We start from the raw sequence: 19991 nt of genomic DNA, 5'->3' as shown, positions 1-19991 counted from the left end.
CTCAATCCAGGTCAGCACACTACCCCAAATCCCATGTGCTTTAACTTTGCACATTAATCTCTTGTGTGGAACCTTGTCGAAAGCCTTCTGAAAGTCCAAATATACCACGTCAACTGGTTCTCCCTTGTCCACTTTACTGGAAACATCCTCAAAAAATTCCAGAAGATTTGTCAAGCATGATTTCCCTTTCACAAGTCCATGCTGACTTGAACCTATCATGTCACCTCTTTCCAAATGCACTGCTATGACATCCTTAATAATTGATTCCATCATTTTACCCACTACCGATGTCAGGCTGACCGGTCTATAATTCCCTGTTATCTCTCTCCCTCCTTTTTTAAAAAGTGGGGTTACATTGGCTACCCTCCACTCCATAGGAACTGATCCAGAGTCAAAGGAATGTTGGAAAATGACTGTCAATGCATCCACTATTTCCAAGGCCACCTCCTTAAGTACTCTGGGATGCAGTCCATCAGGCCCTGGGGATTTATCGGCCTTCAATCCCATCAATTTCCCCAACACAATTTCCCGACTAATAAGGATTTCCCTCAGTTCCTCCTCCTTACTAGACCCTCCGACCCCTTTTATATCCGGAAGGTTGTTTGTATCCTCCTCAGTGAATACTGAACCAAAGTACTTGTTCAATTGGTCCGCCATTTCTTTGTTCCCCGTTATGACTTCCCCTGATTCTGACTGCAGGGGACCTACGTTTGTCTTTACTAACCTTTTTCTCTTTACATACCTATAGAAACTTTTGCAATCCGCCTTAATGTTCCCCGCAAGCTTCTTCTCGTACTCCATTTTCCCTGCCCTAATCAAATCCTTTGTCCTCCTCTGCTGAGTTCTAAATTTCTCCCAGTCCCCGGGTTCACTGCTATTTCTGGCCAATTTGTATGCCACTTCCTTGGCTTTAATACTATCCCTAATTTCCCTCGATAGCCACGGTTGAGCCACCTTCCCTTTTTTATTTTTACGCCAGACAGGAATGTACAATTGTTGTAGTTCATCCATGCGGTCTCTAAATGTCTGCCATTGCCCATCCACAGTCAACCCCTTCAGTATCATTCGCCAATCTATCCTAGCCAATTCACGCCTCATACCTTCAAAGTTACCCTTTTTTAAGTTCTGGACCATGGTCTCTGAATTAACTGTTTCATTCTCCATCCTAATGCAGAATTCCACCATATTATGGTCACTCTTCCCCAAGGTGCCTCGCACAACGAGATTGCTAATTAATCCTCTCTCATTACACAACACCCAGTCTAAGATGGCCTCCCCCCTATTTGGTTCCTCGACATATTGGTCTAAAAAACCATCCCTTATGCTCTCCAGGAAATCCTCCTCCACCGTATTGCTTCCAGTTTGGTTAGCCCAATCTATGTGCATATTAAAGTCACCCATTATAACTGCTGCACCTTTATTGCACGCACCCCTAATTTCATGTTTGATGCCCTCCCCAACATCACTACTACTGTTTGGAGGTCTGTACACAACTCCCACTAACGATTTTTTGCCCTTTGGTGTTCTGCAGCTCTACCCATATAGATTCCACATCATCCAAGCTAATGTCCTTCCGAACTATTGCCTTAATTTCCTCCTTAACCAGCAATGCTACCCCACCTCCTTTTCCTTTTATTCTATCTTTCCTGAATGTTGAATACCCCTGGATGTTGAGTTCCCAGTCCTGATCATCCTGGAGCCACGTCTCCGTAATCCCAATCACATCATATTTGTTAACATCTATTTGCACAGTTAATTCATCCACCTTATTGCGGATACTCCTTGCATTAAGACACAAAGCCTTCAGGCTTGTTTTTTTAACACCCTTTGTCCTTTTAGAATTTGGCCCTTTTTGTTCTTTGCCTTGGGTTTCTCTGCCCTCCACTTTTCCTCATCTCCTTTCTGTCTTTTGCTTTCATTCTCAACTGAGCTATTATGGGGAGTGTGGAGATGCCAAGTAGTGAAGAACCACTTCCCCATGTAGATGATGAGGAGAATATGAACAGAAACTGGTGGTTGTCAACTTGAATTTTTCTTTTCTGTCCAATTTACATTTTTCTGTTCATGGGGGTGTAAAAGATGTCAGTCCTTTTGATTCCATGTTTGGCAATCATCAAGAACTTCCTAACTGAAAGTTAGGCCACACCTGGAGTATTGTGTACAGTTTTGGTCTCCTAACTTGAGGAAGGACATTCTTGCTATTGAGGGAGTGCAGCGAAGATTCACCAGACTGATTCCCGGGATGGTGGGACTGACCTATCAAGAAAGACTGGATCAACTGGGCTTGTATTCACTGGAGTTCAGAAGAATGAGAGGGGACCTCATAGAAACGTTTAAAATTCTGAAGGGTTTAGACAGGTTAGATGCAGGAAGAATGTTCCCAATGTTGGGGAAGTCCAGAACCAGGGGTCACAGTCTAAGGATAAGGGGTAAGCCATTTAGGACCGAGATGAGGAGAAACTTCTTCACCCAGAGAATGGTGAACCTGTGGAATTCTCTACCACAGAAAGTAGTTGAGGCCAATTCACTAAATATATTCAAAAGGGAGTTAGATGAAGTCCTTACTACTCGGGGGATCAAGGGGTATGGCGAGAAAGCAGGAAGGGGATACTGAAGTTGCATGTTCAGCCATGAACTCATTGAATGGTGGTGCAGGCTAGAAGGGCTGAATGGCCTACTCCTGCACCTATTTTCTATGTTTCTATGTAAGCTTTGTTCACTCTACCTTGGCAATGTGCCTTACTTGAACCTCAGTAGAGCATCTCCTACTGCAGCTCTATGAATCCATGTCTCACACAGGCCAGCCTTGTAGTCTCAGAGTAAAACTGACAATTTGGTTGAACTCGGGCAGCTTTGAGCCCGAGCTCAGCAGGAAGTGGATGAGGTCACCAAACACATTTCATATGGAAGCTGTGGAGTCAGCAGAGAGTGGAGACTTCCAGTTTTTTTTTTAATTCCCCCCAGCAATTAGCAGCACTATCGGAACATAAGATGGCATAGGATGAGCCTGGATGGCACTGGTGGGGGCCGAAAGTCTCCCCCGCTGGAAATGGATCGCACCTACCATTTTTCTTGTGTTTTGGCCGCCGCAATGGATGCGGTGGCCCATCTTGCGAAATTCAGCTCTGACGGGTTTTTTTTGAACGGGGCAAAAGTCGGTCATACTGGGGGTGGAAGTGGGGGAGGGAGCGAAGATACCGTCATGATGGGGGGAAGTGGAGGCTGGACGGAGTCTCCGCCGTTGTCAGTCATCAGCGTCGGGCTGGTGACATAATCGTGCTGGCTCGCCAACACATCTCTCTCCTTCAGTTGAAAGGGAGAGCCTCTGCAGCTTTTTAAGTTAGGTCCACTGGGCCACCAGGGAGGGTTTCGGCCAGGCCAGTGGCCTGGCACTCGAGAGGGAGTGCCAGATTGTCTGTTGACGGATTGGCCGAACCCGGGGGCATAATTATTGGACCAACCTTGTAGTCGGCCGACAAAAACAAATAAGATGGCGGCCGCGGCAGTGCACCCTCCCCTTTAATGGAGGCCACACTGCCATTTTACACACAGTGCACTGACAGAAAAAAGTGTCGGGGGCAGCGAGCGACGGCTGGCAGATTTTCTAAGGTGAATTTTGCTTGCGGGGTGGGACGTCGGCTTTGATGATGCACTTAGAAGGGTTCGGCAGCAGCAGGATGGAAGTGGGGACCGCCAGAAAAACTACCGGGGAGAATTTCGCGAGCGGCGGCTATTCGACTACAAATCGGCAGCCATTCGACACCGTCGCATGGCCGACACTTTCTGGCAGTAACAGGTCTTTTTGGGAGGCTGAATTTCGGCTCTGTGGTCTTTTCTCAACTTTCTTATCACATGTTGAAATGACTTTCATCACTTTAGTCTGGTTATATTCAAGCCCAGTTCCATAGGAAAAAGCTCATAGTGCTAATTTACTGAGGCACCCTGTCCCCTTTGAAATAAACAATTTCATGTAGATTATAATACTTCATTAGAGTGACAACCAAGGAACCCACAATTGGATACTTACCAACCATTACTGAAGTGTATCTTTGAGCAGGATCAAATGGACACTTTCCTTTACCTTCTTCATTTCTGCCTTGCAGAGTAAAATCCTTAATTGACTATGAGTGGAAAATAAATGGCCAAATAATTGTTTAGTTTAATTCAGTAAAGCAGATTAAAAAATATTTTGCCAATGTTAAAAATCCATACTTACAAGGTAATCACAAGTTGGTTGGAATGCAAAAGTCCCACACACATAGAGGTTTTCATCATCAAATTCATGCAAGATGCGTATGTAGTTCAGGCATTCAGTCTATAGTAAAATAATAAATTCGTTGAAATAAATGCAATCTATGGTTTACAGTCAACGTGTTTACAGTTACTAGCCCTGAACTTCAACAGCGGTTCTCTTGGTCTTCATAACTTCGGGATATCAGACAGAACCCCAGGAAAACTGCATGAACAGCGAACCAGGGCCATTTATGCTATTTATCTGCGGGTTCTGCCAGAATCACTTCATTTTAACAGTAAATAAGGTTTCCAATCTGGTCAAATCAAAATTTACCTTTTGGGATTTTCCTTTAATTGCACAGTCCTTTTGGTTTTTTTTTGAGACTTTCCAGTACACCTGAAAGAACAAACACAACCGGATGAATAAAGATGGAAATAAATGCTTTGCAGTGAATACAGTAAGATGAAAGGCAGCAGTGATATATGATTCCAGACAATTACAACAGGAAGTGGTAACAGGGCAACTGTATAGAATGCTGGGACAAGGCTGTAGTTACATATTCATCTTAAGCACAACTTCATATTAAAGAAAAATCTGCTTCCTTTGTTAGAATGGGACTGAGAGATCAAGAGTATACTGAAATGTTGATTTATGTAGCATACATTTACTAACATCTAAATAAATGTCTGTAGCATATAGTTATCAACGCGTGGCACAGTTGGATACTTGGGAGGATAGAAAGCAAAGGATGAGGTTAAATGCATGTTTTTAGGTCTGGCAGGATGTGGATGGTGGTGTGCCCCAGGGTTCTCTGCTGGGATCTCTTATGTTTTCCATTCATATTAGTGATTTGGACATAGGCACAAGAGGAATATCAAGTTTGCTGATGATATGAATTTAAGGAGCCTGGCAACTGTGATGCGTGCAGGAGCTTGCAGAGAACACCAACCGGCTAGCAAAGTGGACAGATAAGTGACAGATACAGTTCAATACATAGGAATGTGAAGTCATACATTCTGGGAAAAGGAAACAGTGAAAGAACTATACCCAAACAGTAATTCTCTTAAGAAAGTTGAAGAACAAGAGATCTAGGGGTGGCGCTACATAGATCTTTAAATGTGGGAGTGGGTAGAAGAGTTCCCACAAGTAATCACCACATAAACCTGCTGAATCACTGGGAGTATCCTTTCATGGCTCCTTGAACAAGTTTATGAAGCTAATAACCACTGACACTGTCAATGCACTGTTGACTTGCATGTGTCATTACATTAAAAGAGCAGAAACATTAGGGAATATGGGAATGTGAGGACAAACTAATGGCAGGTACATGCATCACCAGATATAATAGGGTTGCTGAATAGCACTTAACAAAAACGTTTAAAAAAAAGTTACCTCATGTTTTTTATATGAAATGTTGGACATGTTCACAGCAAAGATGACTTCCTGGGCACCAACATACAGTACACCTCTATCTTCATTCAGCAACAGCGTTGAATAGTTTGACACTCCAGTTTCAGAAAACTTGGTCAAAGATACTTCTGTAAATGATAACCAAAAGCAATCTTAAAAAAAAAACACAAGAGAAGGCTTTAAAATAAATATCTAGCACAATGTTAGCATCGATTGGAGGACTGGATGGTGCTGTGGATCCTTTTGCATCTGTGGCATGTGTTCAAATCCAATCCAGCCCAGAATAATCGCTATAGGTCTCTTTCCTTTGCCAGGTGTAAATGAAGTGAGTTTGACCAGCATCAGCCTGGTTGCTTCCCATAGCTCAACACAAGTTGACCAGCTTACTTTAAAAGATATAAGGATGGTTATTGTGGAAAGGGAAGACTTCAGACTGGTGTAGTATCAGATGGCCTTCTGAGAGTGGGATTAATGTTTATTTTTGGAACACAGTGCAGAGTTTTTGTTCTGCAGCTGGTTGTGTAATACTTGATCTGGGGAATTGTTCCACCCCTGGCACAAATAACCCATAAACATATCTGGAATATAGTTCAAGCAAATTATTAAAATTAAAGTAAATTGAGTTTTAATTTTCAAAAAAATGTAAAGTTTTAAAATGAATATATTAGGTACTGCATGTCAATCCATAATCTCAATAGGTAGTTGATTTAGTAAATAGCTATATTGCCTTTTTTCCTTGTTGATTCTGGTGGCACTATATTTGTTGAAGTCACACCATCAAGCAGTTTCTCAGAGTACATTCACACAATGTGTCAGCTGTGGCTCAGTTGGTAACACCCTCGCCTCCGAGTCAGAAGGTTGTGGATTCAAGATCCACTCTGAGGCCCCGTCTGCTCTCTCAGGTAGACGGAAAAGATCCTGTGGCACTATTTCAGAGAGGAGCAGGGGAGTTATCCCCAGAGTCCTAGCCAATACTTATCCCTCAATCAACATCGCTAAAACGGATTATCTGGTCATTATCACATTGCTGTTTGTGGGAGCTTGGCTGCCGCATTTCCTACATTACAACAGTGATTACACTTCAAAAAGTTTTGATGGCCATCTGATGGTTGTGAAAGTCGCTATATAAATGCAAGTCTTTCTTTATGTTTGGTGACACAGAGAACCAGTTCCTGCTATGCCGCAATGCTGAAGATGATGTGTAAATGGGGTTAATGGCCCAAGGAACAGTTAGTTTCAGACCTACTGAATTTCTAGGCCAGGACCTGGCTTGTTGTTCATGTGATTCGTAAAAGAGTATAGCAAAATTAAATTCCAGTTAAAAGGTGATGAAATTGTTTGCGACAGGCAGTTTAAAGACTTCCACTCCACCCTGGATAATCTGGCAATGATGAATTATCTTCTTTCTTTCTGAAATAGCAAAGCTGCTGGTGTAACTAATGCGACATGTGGGTGCAGTCAAATTCTGATAAGGTCACATCAATTACATCAAGAATAACTTTATCAAAAATATGACCGACACCTACATATAAAGAATTACATTCGCTGGATCTAAAACAATTTTAGTAATCCTCAAGTCATTAGTTTGCAGTCTAAATAAGAATGACCTCACCGACCTCATTATACAACACTGCACCTATACACGTAGCTCTTTATACAAGACCGCACATACACACTGACCAAGTTATACAGCGCTGCATCTACACACCTACCTCATTATACAGCCACTGTACCTACACATGACACCTATATTCCCTTTAAGATGCGAGGCTGCGTTGCAAGGAACCCACGCAGACAGTTTTTCATTGTTAAAATCATGCATACGCAGTATTTTGACTGAAAACTACAGGGAACATTGCATTATACTAAAGATGCTGTGTCCATATATCATGAATAAAATGTAATTTGCTGACAGTAATTACTTCAGTTTTAGAAATTGTACAGTGCAACCGTTTGAAAATGCTGTCTACAACATACTGGCTCGGAATTTGTGGTCAGCAGCGAAGCAAAGATGTTTGCCGCTGGCCCAAATACAGCTGCCTACAGAGCCGAGAAGTTTGCCTTTTTTGGCACATAAGTGATTTCAGTGCAATATAATGGGAATCCCCTAGCACGATCTGCTGTGACATCAACAAGCTCTCTAAGCAACCAATCACAATGAAGAATTCTCACAGAGGGGGAAGCAGGAAATGAGAAACTGCTTTTATTCCGACATTTTAAAAATGTTAGAAAGCAAAACAAAGAGTGGGGCGCTCACATAGGGGATAAGATAGAATCTGAAATAAATATGAACAAACTTAAGATTTTTTTTTACATTTCTTAAAAATTGCAATTTTTATCATAATGGAGAAATTTGACACTCCACAAAATTAAAATTAAGTTTTTCAGGGCCATAATGTTTGTTTAGCAGTCAATATGCTGTTAAAATCCCAGTTACACCTAATCTAACAAGGCCTAACATTTAATGGAGTATTTAAGAGTGATATTACCACGGAAAACCCCAAGTTTATCAGTTTCACTGATTACACTTATTACCAGCTATGGAGTGGGTGACACAGCACAGTCAGTGTCGGAGCAGTGAATGACTGACCGCAACTTCAGGATTTCTGCGTTAGGATACGCATGCGCTAGATCCTGAAGTTGCGGTCAGTTTCAAGGGGGTAATAACGGCGAACGCTATTAGTTCGCTGTATTACCCACCGCAAATTCCGGCCCATATTGTAGTGGTACCAGGCTGGTCCAAAGGAGAGGGGTGGGAGGAAAGGGAAATATCAGATGTGACATTACTATTTACAATTAAGAGCTTATTCTTTACCAATGATGCATCTTCAGAATGGTTTCATTGGCCGATTTAGTTTCTGGAGAGCAGGCTTATCCCAGTTTGATTTGCTCTTTTAGAACTGCAGTGATGCTGGTGATTTTGGGGGACAACAAAAAAGGTTTTTTTGGACTTCAATTCAGAAATGGATTAAAAAATGTTTTTTAAATAAGAACATCAGAATGGGTGTAGGTCATTCAGCTCCTCAAGCATGTTCCGCTATTCAATTAGATCATGGCTGATCTGTATCTTAACTCCATCTATCTGCCTTGATTCCATAACCTTGGCCTAACAAAATTTATCAATCTCAGTTTTGAGTTCTAGATTTCCACTACCCTTTGTGTGAGGAAATGTTTCCTGAAATCACTCCTAAACGGCCTAGTTCTAACTCACACCAAGTTTTGTTCATCCATTACCCCGTGCTTGCTGACCTACATTGCTCCTAATTAAGCAACGCCTCAATTTCAAAATTCTCATCTTTGTTTTCCAATCCCTCCATGTCCTTCCTCCCCATCTCTGTAATCTCCTCCAGCCCCACACAATCCCCCCCTCCCAACATCCCCTCCCCATCTCCCCCCCGCCCAGAGGTATCTGCGCTCCTCTAATTCTGCCCTCTTGAGATCATAATCGCTCCACCATTGGTGGCTGGTGGCTGTACCTTCTGTTGCCTAGGCCCTAAGCTCTGGAATTCCCTCCCTAAATCTCTCTGCCTCTCTTTCCTCTTATAAGACGCTTTTTAAAACCTACCTCTTTAACCAAGCTTTTGGTCATCTGCCCTAATTTCCTCTTATGTGGCTCGGTGTTAAATTTTTTGTCTTATAATACTCCTGCGAAGCACCTTGGGACGTTTTACTACGTTTAAGGTGCTTTATAAATATTGTAGTTCTGATGTTAAGGTTATTGTGTACAGTTTTGGTCTCCTAATCTGAGGAAGGACATTGTTGCTATTGAGGGAGTGCAGCAAAGGTTCACCAGACTGATTCCTGGGATGGCAGGACTGACATATGAGGAGGGACTGGATCGACTAGGCTTATATTCACTGGAATTTAGAAGAATGAGAGGGGATCTCGCAAAAACATATAACATTCTGACGGGATTGGACAGGTTAGATGCAGAAAGAATGTTCCCGATGTTGGGGAAGTCCAGAACCAGGGGTCACAGTCTAAGGATAAGGGGTAAGCCATTTAGGACCGAGATGAGGAAAAACCTCTTCACTCAGAGAGTGGTGAACCTGTGGAATTCTCTACCACAGAAAGTTGTTGAGGCCAGTTCGTTAGATATATTCAAAAGGGAGTTAGATGTGGCCCGTACGGCTAAAGGGACCAAGGGGTATGGAGAGAAAGCAGGATTGCGGTACTGAAGTTGCGTGATCAGCCATGATCATATTGAATGGTGGTGCAGGCTCGAAGGGCCGAATGGCCTACTCCTGCACCTATTTTCTATGTTTCTATGTTATGCCCCCTTGTTCTGGACTCCACCACCAGAGAAAATAGTTTCTCTCTATTTACCCTATCAACTCCTTTAATTACCTGAAACACCTCAATTAGATCACCCCTTAATCTTCTATACTTAATGGAATACAAACCTAGTCTATGCAACCTGTCCTCATAATGTAATCCTTTTAGTCCCGGTACCATTCTGGTGAATCTGTGCTGCACCCGCTTCAAGGCCAATATATCCTTCCTGAGGCAAGGTGCCCAGAACTGAATGCAGCATTCTAGATGGCGTCCACCCAGAGCTTTATATAACTGTTAAATAACTTCCACCGCTTTGCATTCCAGCCCTCGAGATAAAGGCCAACATTCTATAGGCCTTTTCAATTAATTTATTGTACCTGTCCACCAGCTTTTAGTGATTTCTGGACCCCTAAATCTCTGCTCCTCCAGAGTTCCTAGTTTCTCGCCATTTATAAAATACTGTGTTCTCTCTTGCTTAGGTCCAAAGTAAACGGCCTCACATTTCCCCACATTGAACACCATGAAATAGTTACTGTATAGCAACAGGATCTTGCATGTAATTACCTTCTGCTGTGGTTTGGTGGCAACTTCGAACCCATTTAACACACAAATTCTAATTATAGTGCAGATCACAGTGCTGACTGCCAGACTACTGGTCAGTAGCAGTTTCCTTTATAAAAGTGACAGTTCAGTTTTAAATGCTCTGTGCCCCACGCATTAGTTTATCATACAACCTTCCCTCAGTTTAAAAACCTGACCGACATACTTGAATTTTATCACGTGCTGTATCATGTCCCTCAGTAAAGTCCCCAAACACATCAATACAACAAAACTTTGAAGTGCAGTCACTAATGTTGCTGTAGAGACTTGCTGTATTTGCCTACATAACACAATTGCAAATGATCTTTTAAACATTTTATAAATTGAAGTAACAATTTTAGTAAGCTCTTTTTGCAATATAACAATTTAAAAAGATTATATTGCGAAAACATATAAAATGCTTGATTTCTTGCTGCCAAAATGCATATTCAGGACGAGTCCAAACAACTGGCAACTGTACTAGCCGGTTGGAAGAACCATTAAATATTGAAGATCAAAAATATTTAGCACTGGCAGCCCAGAGATACTGTATCCTGGATTAGAACGTTGCCTTGGACAGTACAGCAGCTGCAGGACCATGTCTCCTGTGTGGAACATAGACACAAGATGCCAACTAAAACAAGTCAGGTACATGCTGTAGCGAGTTGCGTTGTGACCCAGGTCAGGTTACATTTAGTGGTAGTTATTATGATTCGGTTTGCTGTGTTCCAAATTCACCCTTTTACAGTGAAGGATGAATTCAGTGAACACAGTCCCAGAATTCACAACTCTGCCATTCTGGCCACAGATCTTCCCAGATATTGGGAGAATGGTCCATTCAGGTCAGCAATGTGGAGCGCCATTTGCTGGCCTGCATGGATAAGCTGACCTCCCAGCTTACTGGTGACCAGAACATTGGTAGAAATTGCGGTCAGAGGCTTCCTGCAGACGAATGACTCCGAACTGCAAAAAATCTATGAATTTACTGGTGGTCCGGGAGGTACAGAGATTCGCACTCCTGGACCTCTCCGGATACCCACGGGCAGAGGCCCATGTATCCCAGGGGCGCATGCGGTTCGCAAGCGCTCCTGGGATCACGTTGGCTTGCCCAACCAATAAAAGAAGGGAATCCCCATTCTTATGGGGTACCCGCTTGTATAGAATCACCGTAAATATGAATGGGAATCATTAAAAAAAGACACAAACATGAAATATATATATTTTTAAATTACATGTTTAAAATTAATTAAAATGCCATTTAAACAAATATTTTAAACAAAAATTTAATTTTTTCAATTTTTTAAAATATGTTTTAACAGGGCTAAAAATAAACTTACCTTATTGGACAGGGTTTCTAATATATAAATGAGCAATAAAATTATATATATTTTTAAACTCTTATGCTGATAAAAACAGGCCTTATGCCTGCTTTTACCAGCTGTTAAGAACTTCAAGGTCATTCGTGGGTAAATAGCCCAACTCTTTGGCCACGAATGATCTTTTCTTTCAGAGTTGTATGAACTGTCAAGAGGATCCTTGACATATCGCAAGTTCTGGGTTTCAGCGCGTGTGCAGTGCATACCTAAATCCTGTGGGTGCATGTGCTCGTAAGCTCCCATCGGGGCCGTGAATTCAGCCCCCATGTTCCAACAAGTGGCACCACTGGTAAGCGTTTACATCTGCACTGACAGGGAACAAGATCAACTCTGGAGGCAGAAAGCACCATCTCAAGAGGGAGGTGATCACTTATATTACAAGGCTGCTTCAGGAAATATCCCAAAATATAAAAGCTGGAGTGGGGGTTTGAAGGGGTTATTTAAGCAGCATTTTCCACGAGGACAGCACCAAGGCTATGAGGGAGCATCAATATTTACTGGATTATCCCAAAAAAGACAAGCAAATCTTAAAATTCAATACCAGTCTGTGGTGATACTGAACAGTTGTGCACCTCAAGTTTTATGGGAGAAAAAAGGCAGTTATAACGAAATAAAGACCTGGCTGCACCATCAACTTCTGTCTAAATGAACAGGAGAAAAGAAAATCTATTCAAATTGTCTCCAACTAGGAACTGCTGACACTTTACTTTCAAAATTACCAATTTAATCAATTATTTTTTTAAAGGATGTCCAACTTTGATCAGGACAACAGGAGAGCAGTGCCTTGATTGGATTGTGACTTTAAAAAAAAATCCTCTCCTAAACGAAAAGAATCCTGTACCAGGCACAGATTTTTGCTTTTTGTTCTCATCTGATTGAAATACGGTGTTTTGTACGTGCTCTTTCGGCCACAGCTGTGTTTCTTTTAACAATGTAAATGGTTTCTCTCAATTTGTTGCCTAGCAGCGCTTACAGACACGTTCACAGAAACACACACTGGCTTTATGCAGAATGTCTCCAGGTCAAAGGGGAGGGCAAGGAGAAAGTTCAAGCTAAACTGATAGTCCAGGCTCAGTATGATATAACTGTCCAAGGATTAGCCCATTACTCCACAATATCAAAGATTGTTTTAAAGCGGTGTGCATTCTTAAATTTAAAAATAACTTTTAAAGCAATATATAGTTTTACCTCAAACAGCACCATGATCATAAACTCTAAACTGCACAATGCTGAAGAGCATGGTTTTGCCCTTCTCAGGTATTCTTACATTTCAAACTAAAAGGATCTTTTATTTATTACTAAATCAAGATCCATGCCAACATCTAAAACAGATTATCTGGTTATTAGCTTATTGCTGTTTGAGGGAGCTTGCTGTGTGCAAATTAGCTGCAGCGTTTCGGACATTAGAACAGTGACTACACTTCAAAAAAGTACTTCATTGGCTGTAAAGCGCTTTGGGAGGTCAGAAAAGATGGTACATGGAAGCAATTCTTTCACTTAGATCATTACACAAAACAATTTTACCTTGGGCTCTTCAGTAGTTTGGATCATAGCTTTTCCCATATTTACTGTTGAAACCGGTTGCCTTAACCTAACGCAACAAATTGCACCTTTACAGCCCCTGTAGCGAAACCTTATCTAAGGAAGGATATACTTGCCTTGGAGGCGATGCACTGAAGATTCACTAAATTGATTCCTGGGATGAGAGGACTGCCTTAAGATGAGAAATTGTGTAGAATGGGCCTAAACTCTCTGGAGTTTAGAAGAATGAGAGGTGATCAATTGAAACATATAAGATTCTGAAGGGGATTGACAGGGTAGATGCTGAGAGGTTGTTTCCCCTGGCTGGAATGTCTAGAAGTTGGGGGCATAGTTTCAGGATAAGGGGTAGGTCATTTAAGACAGAGATGAGGAGGAATTTCTTCACTCGGATGGTTGTGAATCTTTGGAATTCTCTGCCTCAGAGGGCTGTGGATGCTGAGTCTCTGAATATATTTGAGGCTGAGATAGATTTTTGGAGTCTAGGGGAATAAAGGGATATGGAGATTGGGCGGGAAATTGGAGTTGAGGTTGATGATCATCCATGATCTTATTGAATGGCGGAGCAGGCTCAAGGGGCCATGCAGCCAACTCCTGCTCCTATTTCTTATGTTCTTATGAAACATCCCAAGGCTGGTTTTGCCACCAAGCAGGAACTGAGAAAAGGCTAAGGGAGGTAATCAAAGGTATGGTTGAAAAGACTTGAGGGGTCTTCTGAAGGTGGGGAAGAATGTCGCATGGCAGAGGATCTTATGAAGAAAATTCCAGAGTGCAGGGCCGTGATCACAGAAGGCTCTGATGAAGTGGAGGGAGGGAGGGAACCAGACTCAGAAGAGTGGAGGGTACAAGCTGGGACAGAGGGTTGGAGGAGATTACAGGAAGGGTGGAGGGTACAAGCTGGGACAGAGGGTTGGAGGAGATTACAGGAAGGGTGGAGGGTACAAGCTGGGACAGAGGGTTGGAGGAGATTACAGGAAGGGTGGAGGGTACAAGCTGGGACAGAGGGTTGGAGGAGATTACAGGAAGGGTGGAGCAAGACCAAGAAGGGTTTCATAAATGAGGATGTAAATTTTGAAATCACCAAGGACTGGGCAATGGATGAATAGATAGGACAAGAGTGGCAAAGATATCGAAGAATGAGAGGTTGAGCAGGATGGAATCAGGAAGCCAGCTTGGGAGGTGGTTGGCATCACATTCAAAATATTGAACCTGTAAGTGATTAAGGAGGGTGTTGTTCCAAAGGGGGAAGGTGGTAATCTTGGTTTTGGACTTAACATGGAGTTTGAAGCTTAGTTCAGGATTCAAGTGGAACACTGAGGATGCGCACTATTGGATTCAACTGGTCTATAGTTCCCTGGACATGTTATATCTCCCTTCTTAAATATAGGTATTAAGTTATCGATCCGCCAGTCCTCTGGCATTATACTTGTTCTAACGAATTATTGAATATATGCAGTAATGCCTCTGCTATTTCTTCGCTAGATTATTTTAAAATACTTGAATGTAATTCATCCGGACCAGGGGTTTTATCCTCGGAGTTTGATTACTTTATTTAATAATTCTCCTCTTTTAATTTTAAATGCAGTTATCTCATTTCTAACCTCATCATCCAATGTCATGTCCACCTGTTCTGTCTCCCTGGTAAATACTGAAGCAAAATAATTATGTAATACCTCTGCCATCTCTCTATCGGTGCCCATGATATTATCCTGTCCATCCCTTGGTGGCTCCCTTCCCATCCTGACTTTCCCTTTTTTATTTATGTGCTTGTAAAATATTTTACTATTTTGTTTTATATTCCTTGATAATTTAATTTCATAGTTCCTTTTTACCTTTCTAATTGTTTTTTCTCTCTCCTAAACTCTTTGTACTCTTGTCATGCTCTCCCCTGCTGTCCATTTACTTATTGCATGCCTCTTTCCTTAACCTCAATTTTTCCCTTATGTCTTTATTCATCCATGGTGTCTGATTAGTGCTTAGCTTGTTCTTGTTTTTTTTAGCAGAGTATATTTATGCTGGACTCTGTTTTAAATATTTCCCACTGCTGTTCTACATCGTTTGCCAATATTGTTGTCCATTTTATTTTCCCCAAGTTTTATTTTCAACCCTGCAAAATCAGCATTTCTACAATCTATTACCCTGGTCTTTGTCATACTTACGCCCTTCTCAATTATTATCTTAAATATGATGGTCACTATTGCCTAGATTTTCCCTTACTTTTACTTCTTTTTTCTGCTTAGGTTCATTCCCCATTACTAGATCCAATAGTGAATCCTGCCTAGTTGGGCTTCTTGCATATTGTGTTGGAAAGAAGTCCTGTACACATTGTAGGAACTCCATTCTGTTATCCACTTGATTTACCTCTTCTGGCCAATTAATATAGGGGTTTTGGAAATCCCGCATGATTATTATTCTATGTTTTTTTATTCATTTCCCTAATTTGTTTGCATATTTCTTCCTCCACCACCCTTCCACTATTAGGTGGTCTGTAGACTACACCTATTAGTGTGATTGATCATTTATTATCTTTTATCTCTATCCACATGGATTCTATTTTTGTCTTGATGATAGCTGAGTCACTGCCATTATGTTATCCCTAATAAATACAGCTACTCCACCTCCCCTTTTTCTCTCTCTATATTTTCTAAATATATTATATCCTGCAAGATTTAATTCCCAGTCCCGATTTTTCTTTAGCCATGTCTCAGTAATCCCTAATATGTCTGGTTCCTCACAATGCACGATTGCCTCCAGTATTACGAACACTATGTGCATTGGTGTACAAACAGTTTAAATCATTTTTAATAGCAGTTCCTCTCACTTTATTGTTAACCATCTTTTTACACTCCTGTTCTATAACTATATTTATTCCCTGGCCCTTATTTTATTCTTTCTTATGCTCTCCTTTCCTGTGTTGTTTATATTTAGGCTGGTTTCATTTCATGTAGATCCCTCCCTCTGTCTTACTGGTTTAAAGCCTTTGTTGCCACCTTTTCCGCTAGGAAACGGGTCCCATCTTGGTTCAGGTAGAGCCCGTCCCATCAGTACAGCACCTCCTGTCCCAGTACTGGTGCCAGTATATAGTGTGATACACAAGTTACCACAATTGTGCGGAGAGAGTCTTTAACTATCCGTCATTTGTATGTTTGTAGGTTTCCCATCTGCAAATGGCATCTAGTCAGTTAAGAGAGTAAAGCAGTAGTTATGGAGTTGAGAATGTCAGCAAATTAAAGCTGCTGTCATTGGTACACATAGAAAAGCTGACCTCAAAGCTTACGGATAAAATGTTTAAGGAATAAGGAATTTCAAGCTGTGAGGGTTGAAACCTTGGAACAAAATTAATTATCTGGACACAAATATGGATTCATTATGGATTTGTAAAAGGCAAATTGTGCTTAACTAACTTGATCAAGTTTTTTGATGAGGTAACAGAGAGGGTTGATGAGGGCAATGTGTTTGTCGTGGTGTATATGGATTTCCAAAAGGTGTTTGATAAAATGCCACATAATAGGCTTGCCAGCAAAGTTGAAGCCCATGGAATAAAAGGGACAGTGGCAGCATGGATACGGAATTGGCTAAGTGACAGGAAGCAGGGAGTGGTGGTGCAAGGTTGTTTATCGGACTGGAGGAAGGTATACAGTGGTGCGCCCCAGGGATTGGTACTAGGACCGCTGCTTTTCTTGATACATATTAATGACTTGGACTTAGATGTACAGAGTGCAGTTTCAACATTTGCAGAGGATACAAAAATTGGAAGTATAGTGAACAGTGAGGATAGTGATAGACTTCAAGAAGACATAGACAGGCTGGTGAAATGGATGGACATGTGGCAAATTAAATTTAATGCAGAAAAGTGCGAAGTGATACATTTTGGTAGGAAGAATGTGTAGAGGCAATATAAACTAAAGGGTACAATATTAAAGTGGGTGCAGGAGCAGGGAGACCTAGGGGTATATGTGCACAAATCATTGAAGGTGGCAGGGCAGGTTAAGAAAGCAGTTAAAATAGCATGTGGGATACTGGGCTTCATAAATAAAGGCATGGAGTACAAAAAAGCAAGGAAATTATGATGAACCTCTATAAAATACTGGTTCGGCCTCAACTGAAGTAGCGTGTCCAGCTCTGGGCACCACACTTTAGGAAGGATGTGAAGGTCTTAGAGAGGGTACAGAAAAAATTTACGAGAATGATTCCAGGAATGAGGGACTTCAGTTACGTGGATAGATTGGAGAAATTGGGGTTGTTCTCCTTGGAGCAGAGAAGGTTGAGAGGAGATTTGATAGAGGTGTTCAAAATCATGAGGGGTCTAGACGGATTCGATAGAGAGAAACTGTTCCCATTGGCAGAAGGGTCGAGAACCAGAAGATACAGATTTAAGGTGATTGGCAAAAGAACCAAAAGCGATGAGGAAAAACTTTTTTTTTTTTTTTTACACAAGTGGTTAGGATCTGAAATGCACTGCCTGAAAGGATGGTGGAGGTAGACTCAATCTTATTTTTCAAAAGGGAATTGGATAAGTACCTGGAGGAAAAAAAATGGCAGGGCTAAGGGGAAAGGGCTGGGGAGTGGGACTAGCTGAAGTGCTCTTGCAGAGAGCTGGCACAAGCTCGACGGGCCGAATGGCCGCCTTCTGTGCTGTAACTATTCTATGATTCTATGGGGCCAAGTTTAACACTTCAGTTTTACAAATAAAGAGCCATCATCAATAATAAATGATAAATACATCAATAAATCAACCAATAAATCAATCAAAAAAAATTCTCCCCCCCCTCCCCAGTGTGTCTCTGTCAGTGTCTCTATCTCTCTGTCTGTCTGTGTGTGTCTCTCTCACTCTCTGTCTGTCAGTGTCTGTGTTTCTGACAGCGAGGGGAGGGGGAGGAGGGCAGGGGAGAGGAGGGAGGGAGGAGAGGAGGGTGGAAGGGGAGGAGAGGGGAGGGGGGAGGAGGAGTGGGGAGGGGGGTAGGAGGAGTGGGGAGGGGCGTAGGAGGAGTTGGGGGGGGGGGGAGGGAAAGAGAGAAGTAAGGGAGCGAGAGAGGAAAGGGAGGGAGGGAGAGAGGAAAGGGAGAGAGGAAAGGGAGGGAGGGAAGGGAGGGAGGGAAGGGAGTGAGGGAGAGAGAGAAGGGAGTGAGGGAGAGAGAGAAGGGAGTGAGGGAGAGAGAGAAGGGAGTGAGGGAGAGAGAGAAGGGAGTGAGGGAGAGAGAGAAGGGAGTGAGGGAGAGAGAGAAGGGAGTGAGGGAGGGAGAGAAGAGAGGGAGAGAAAGGAGAGGGGGGGGGGAGGGAGAAGGGAGCGGGGGGGGAGAAGGGAGCGGGGGGGGAGAAGGGAGCGGGGGGGAGAAGGGAGCGGGGGGGAGAAGGGAGCGGGGGGGGGGGGGGGAGAAGGGAGAAGGGAGGGAGGTAGAGAGAGAATGGAGAGGGAGGCTGAATGGGCCGGGCCCAAGACTTCGGGAGGGGCCCGTCCTGGGGATCAGATTTACAGGTAGGTGGCGTCGGGTCGGGTCCGGGGTGGGGGGAGGTGTGGGGAGGGAGCGCGGGTCGGGTCGGGGGGAGCGCGGATCTGGTTGGGTCCGGAGCGCGGGTCGGGTCGGGTGGGGGGGGGAGGGGAGGGAGCGCAGGTCATGTCGGGTCGGGTTTGGTCCGGGGGCGCGGGAGCGGGGGTCGGGTCCTGTCCGGGGGCGGTGGGGGGGGGGGGGGGAGGTGAGGGAGCAGGAGTCGAGTCGGGTCGGGTCAGGAGGAAGCAGGAGCTGGGCGTGGGAGGCAGCCTTACCCACGCAGCCCCAGTGAGGCCATTCGGCCAGGGCTAGGGGCTGCGTGCTTCGGGCCCCTCCCACAGAGTTTTGGGCGCCTGGAGCTACTGCACATACGCGCCCACAGTAGCGCGCATGTGCAGAGGTCCCGGCACTGTTTTCAGCGCAGGGACCTAGCTCCGCCCCCCACAGCTCGTGCTGCGCCGCGCCCAGCTCCGGAGGACCTGCAGGGAGCCGGAGAATAGGTAAGTATTTTTTAGGCGCACTTTGTGGCACGAAAAACGGGCGTCCAGGTCGGGGCTGCGCCGTTCTAGGCGCGGCCCGAAACTTGGGCCCTGTGAAACTATGCTGGTGCAAAAGCTACAAGGGGAATGGCCATTGCAAGGGATGTGCTGGCAACATAGAAATGTATTGGAATGGAACCATGAAAGGGCAGTGTAATGGAGGTGTATCATCAATGAGAGGCAATAGCAAAGGATGGAATGGTGAACTATGATGAAGACCATGAGGAAGTCAAAGAGGCATAAGGCACCACAGTAGCTATTACACAGGATGCCTTTTATGACTAGCCAAGATGGTTTTGTGCTGTTTGCTGAGTGAAATCCAGACCAAAAGGATTGAAACACGGAGTGGTGGTCACATAATTGAGAGGTGATGATCCATTCAAGAACATTGAAAGGAAGAACATAAGAAATAGGAGCAGCAGTAGGCCATACAGCCCCTGGAGCTTGCTCCGCCATTTAATAAGATCATGGCTGATCTGATCATGGACTCAGCTCCACTTCCCTGCCCGGTCTCCATAACCCTTTACTCCCTGGTGGGAAGAGGGGAGTG

At 43.4% G+C, this 19991-nt stretch overlaps 1 protein-coding gene across 1 annotated transcript in view; it reads right to left on the bottom strand.

Moving 5' to 3' along the window:
- Positions 1 to 19991, bottom strand: part of LOC139264760 (semaphorin-4D-like) — a 232684-nt gene that overhangs the window by 39897 nt on the left and 172796 nt on the right. The window contains exons 3-6 of the mRNA XM_070881848.1: positions 5627 to 5772; positions 4568 to 4630; positions 4217 to 4315; positions 4028 to 4121 (exon numbers count right to left, since the gene is read on the bottom strand). Coding sequence (XP_070737949.1) covers positions 4028 to 4121; positions 4217 to 4315; positions 4568 to 4630; positions 5627 to 5772 — 402 coding nt within the window. The remainder of the gene's footprint in view (positions 1 to 4027; positions 4122 to 4216; positions 4316 to 4567; positions 4631 to 5626; positions 5773 to 19991) is intronic.

This window comes from Pristiophorus japonicus, chromosome 1, assembly GCF_044704955.1.
Source record: "Pristiophorus japonicus isolate sPriJap1 chromosome 1, sPriJap1.hap1, whole genome shotgun sequence".
NCBI classification, from domain to species: Eukaryota; Metazoa; Chordata; class Chondrichthyes; family Pristiophoridae; genus Pristiophorus; species Pristiophorus japonicus.
This window is presented reverse-complemented; position numbering and strand designations above follow the sequence as displayed.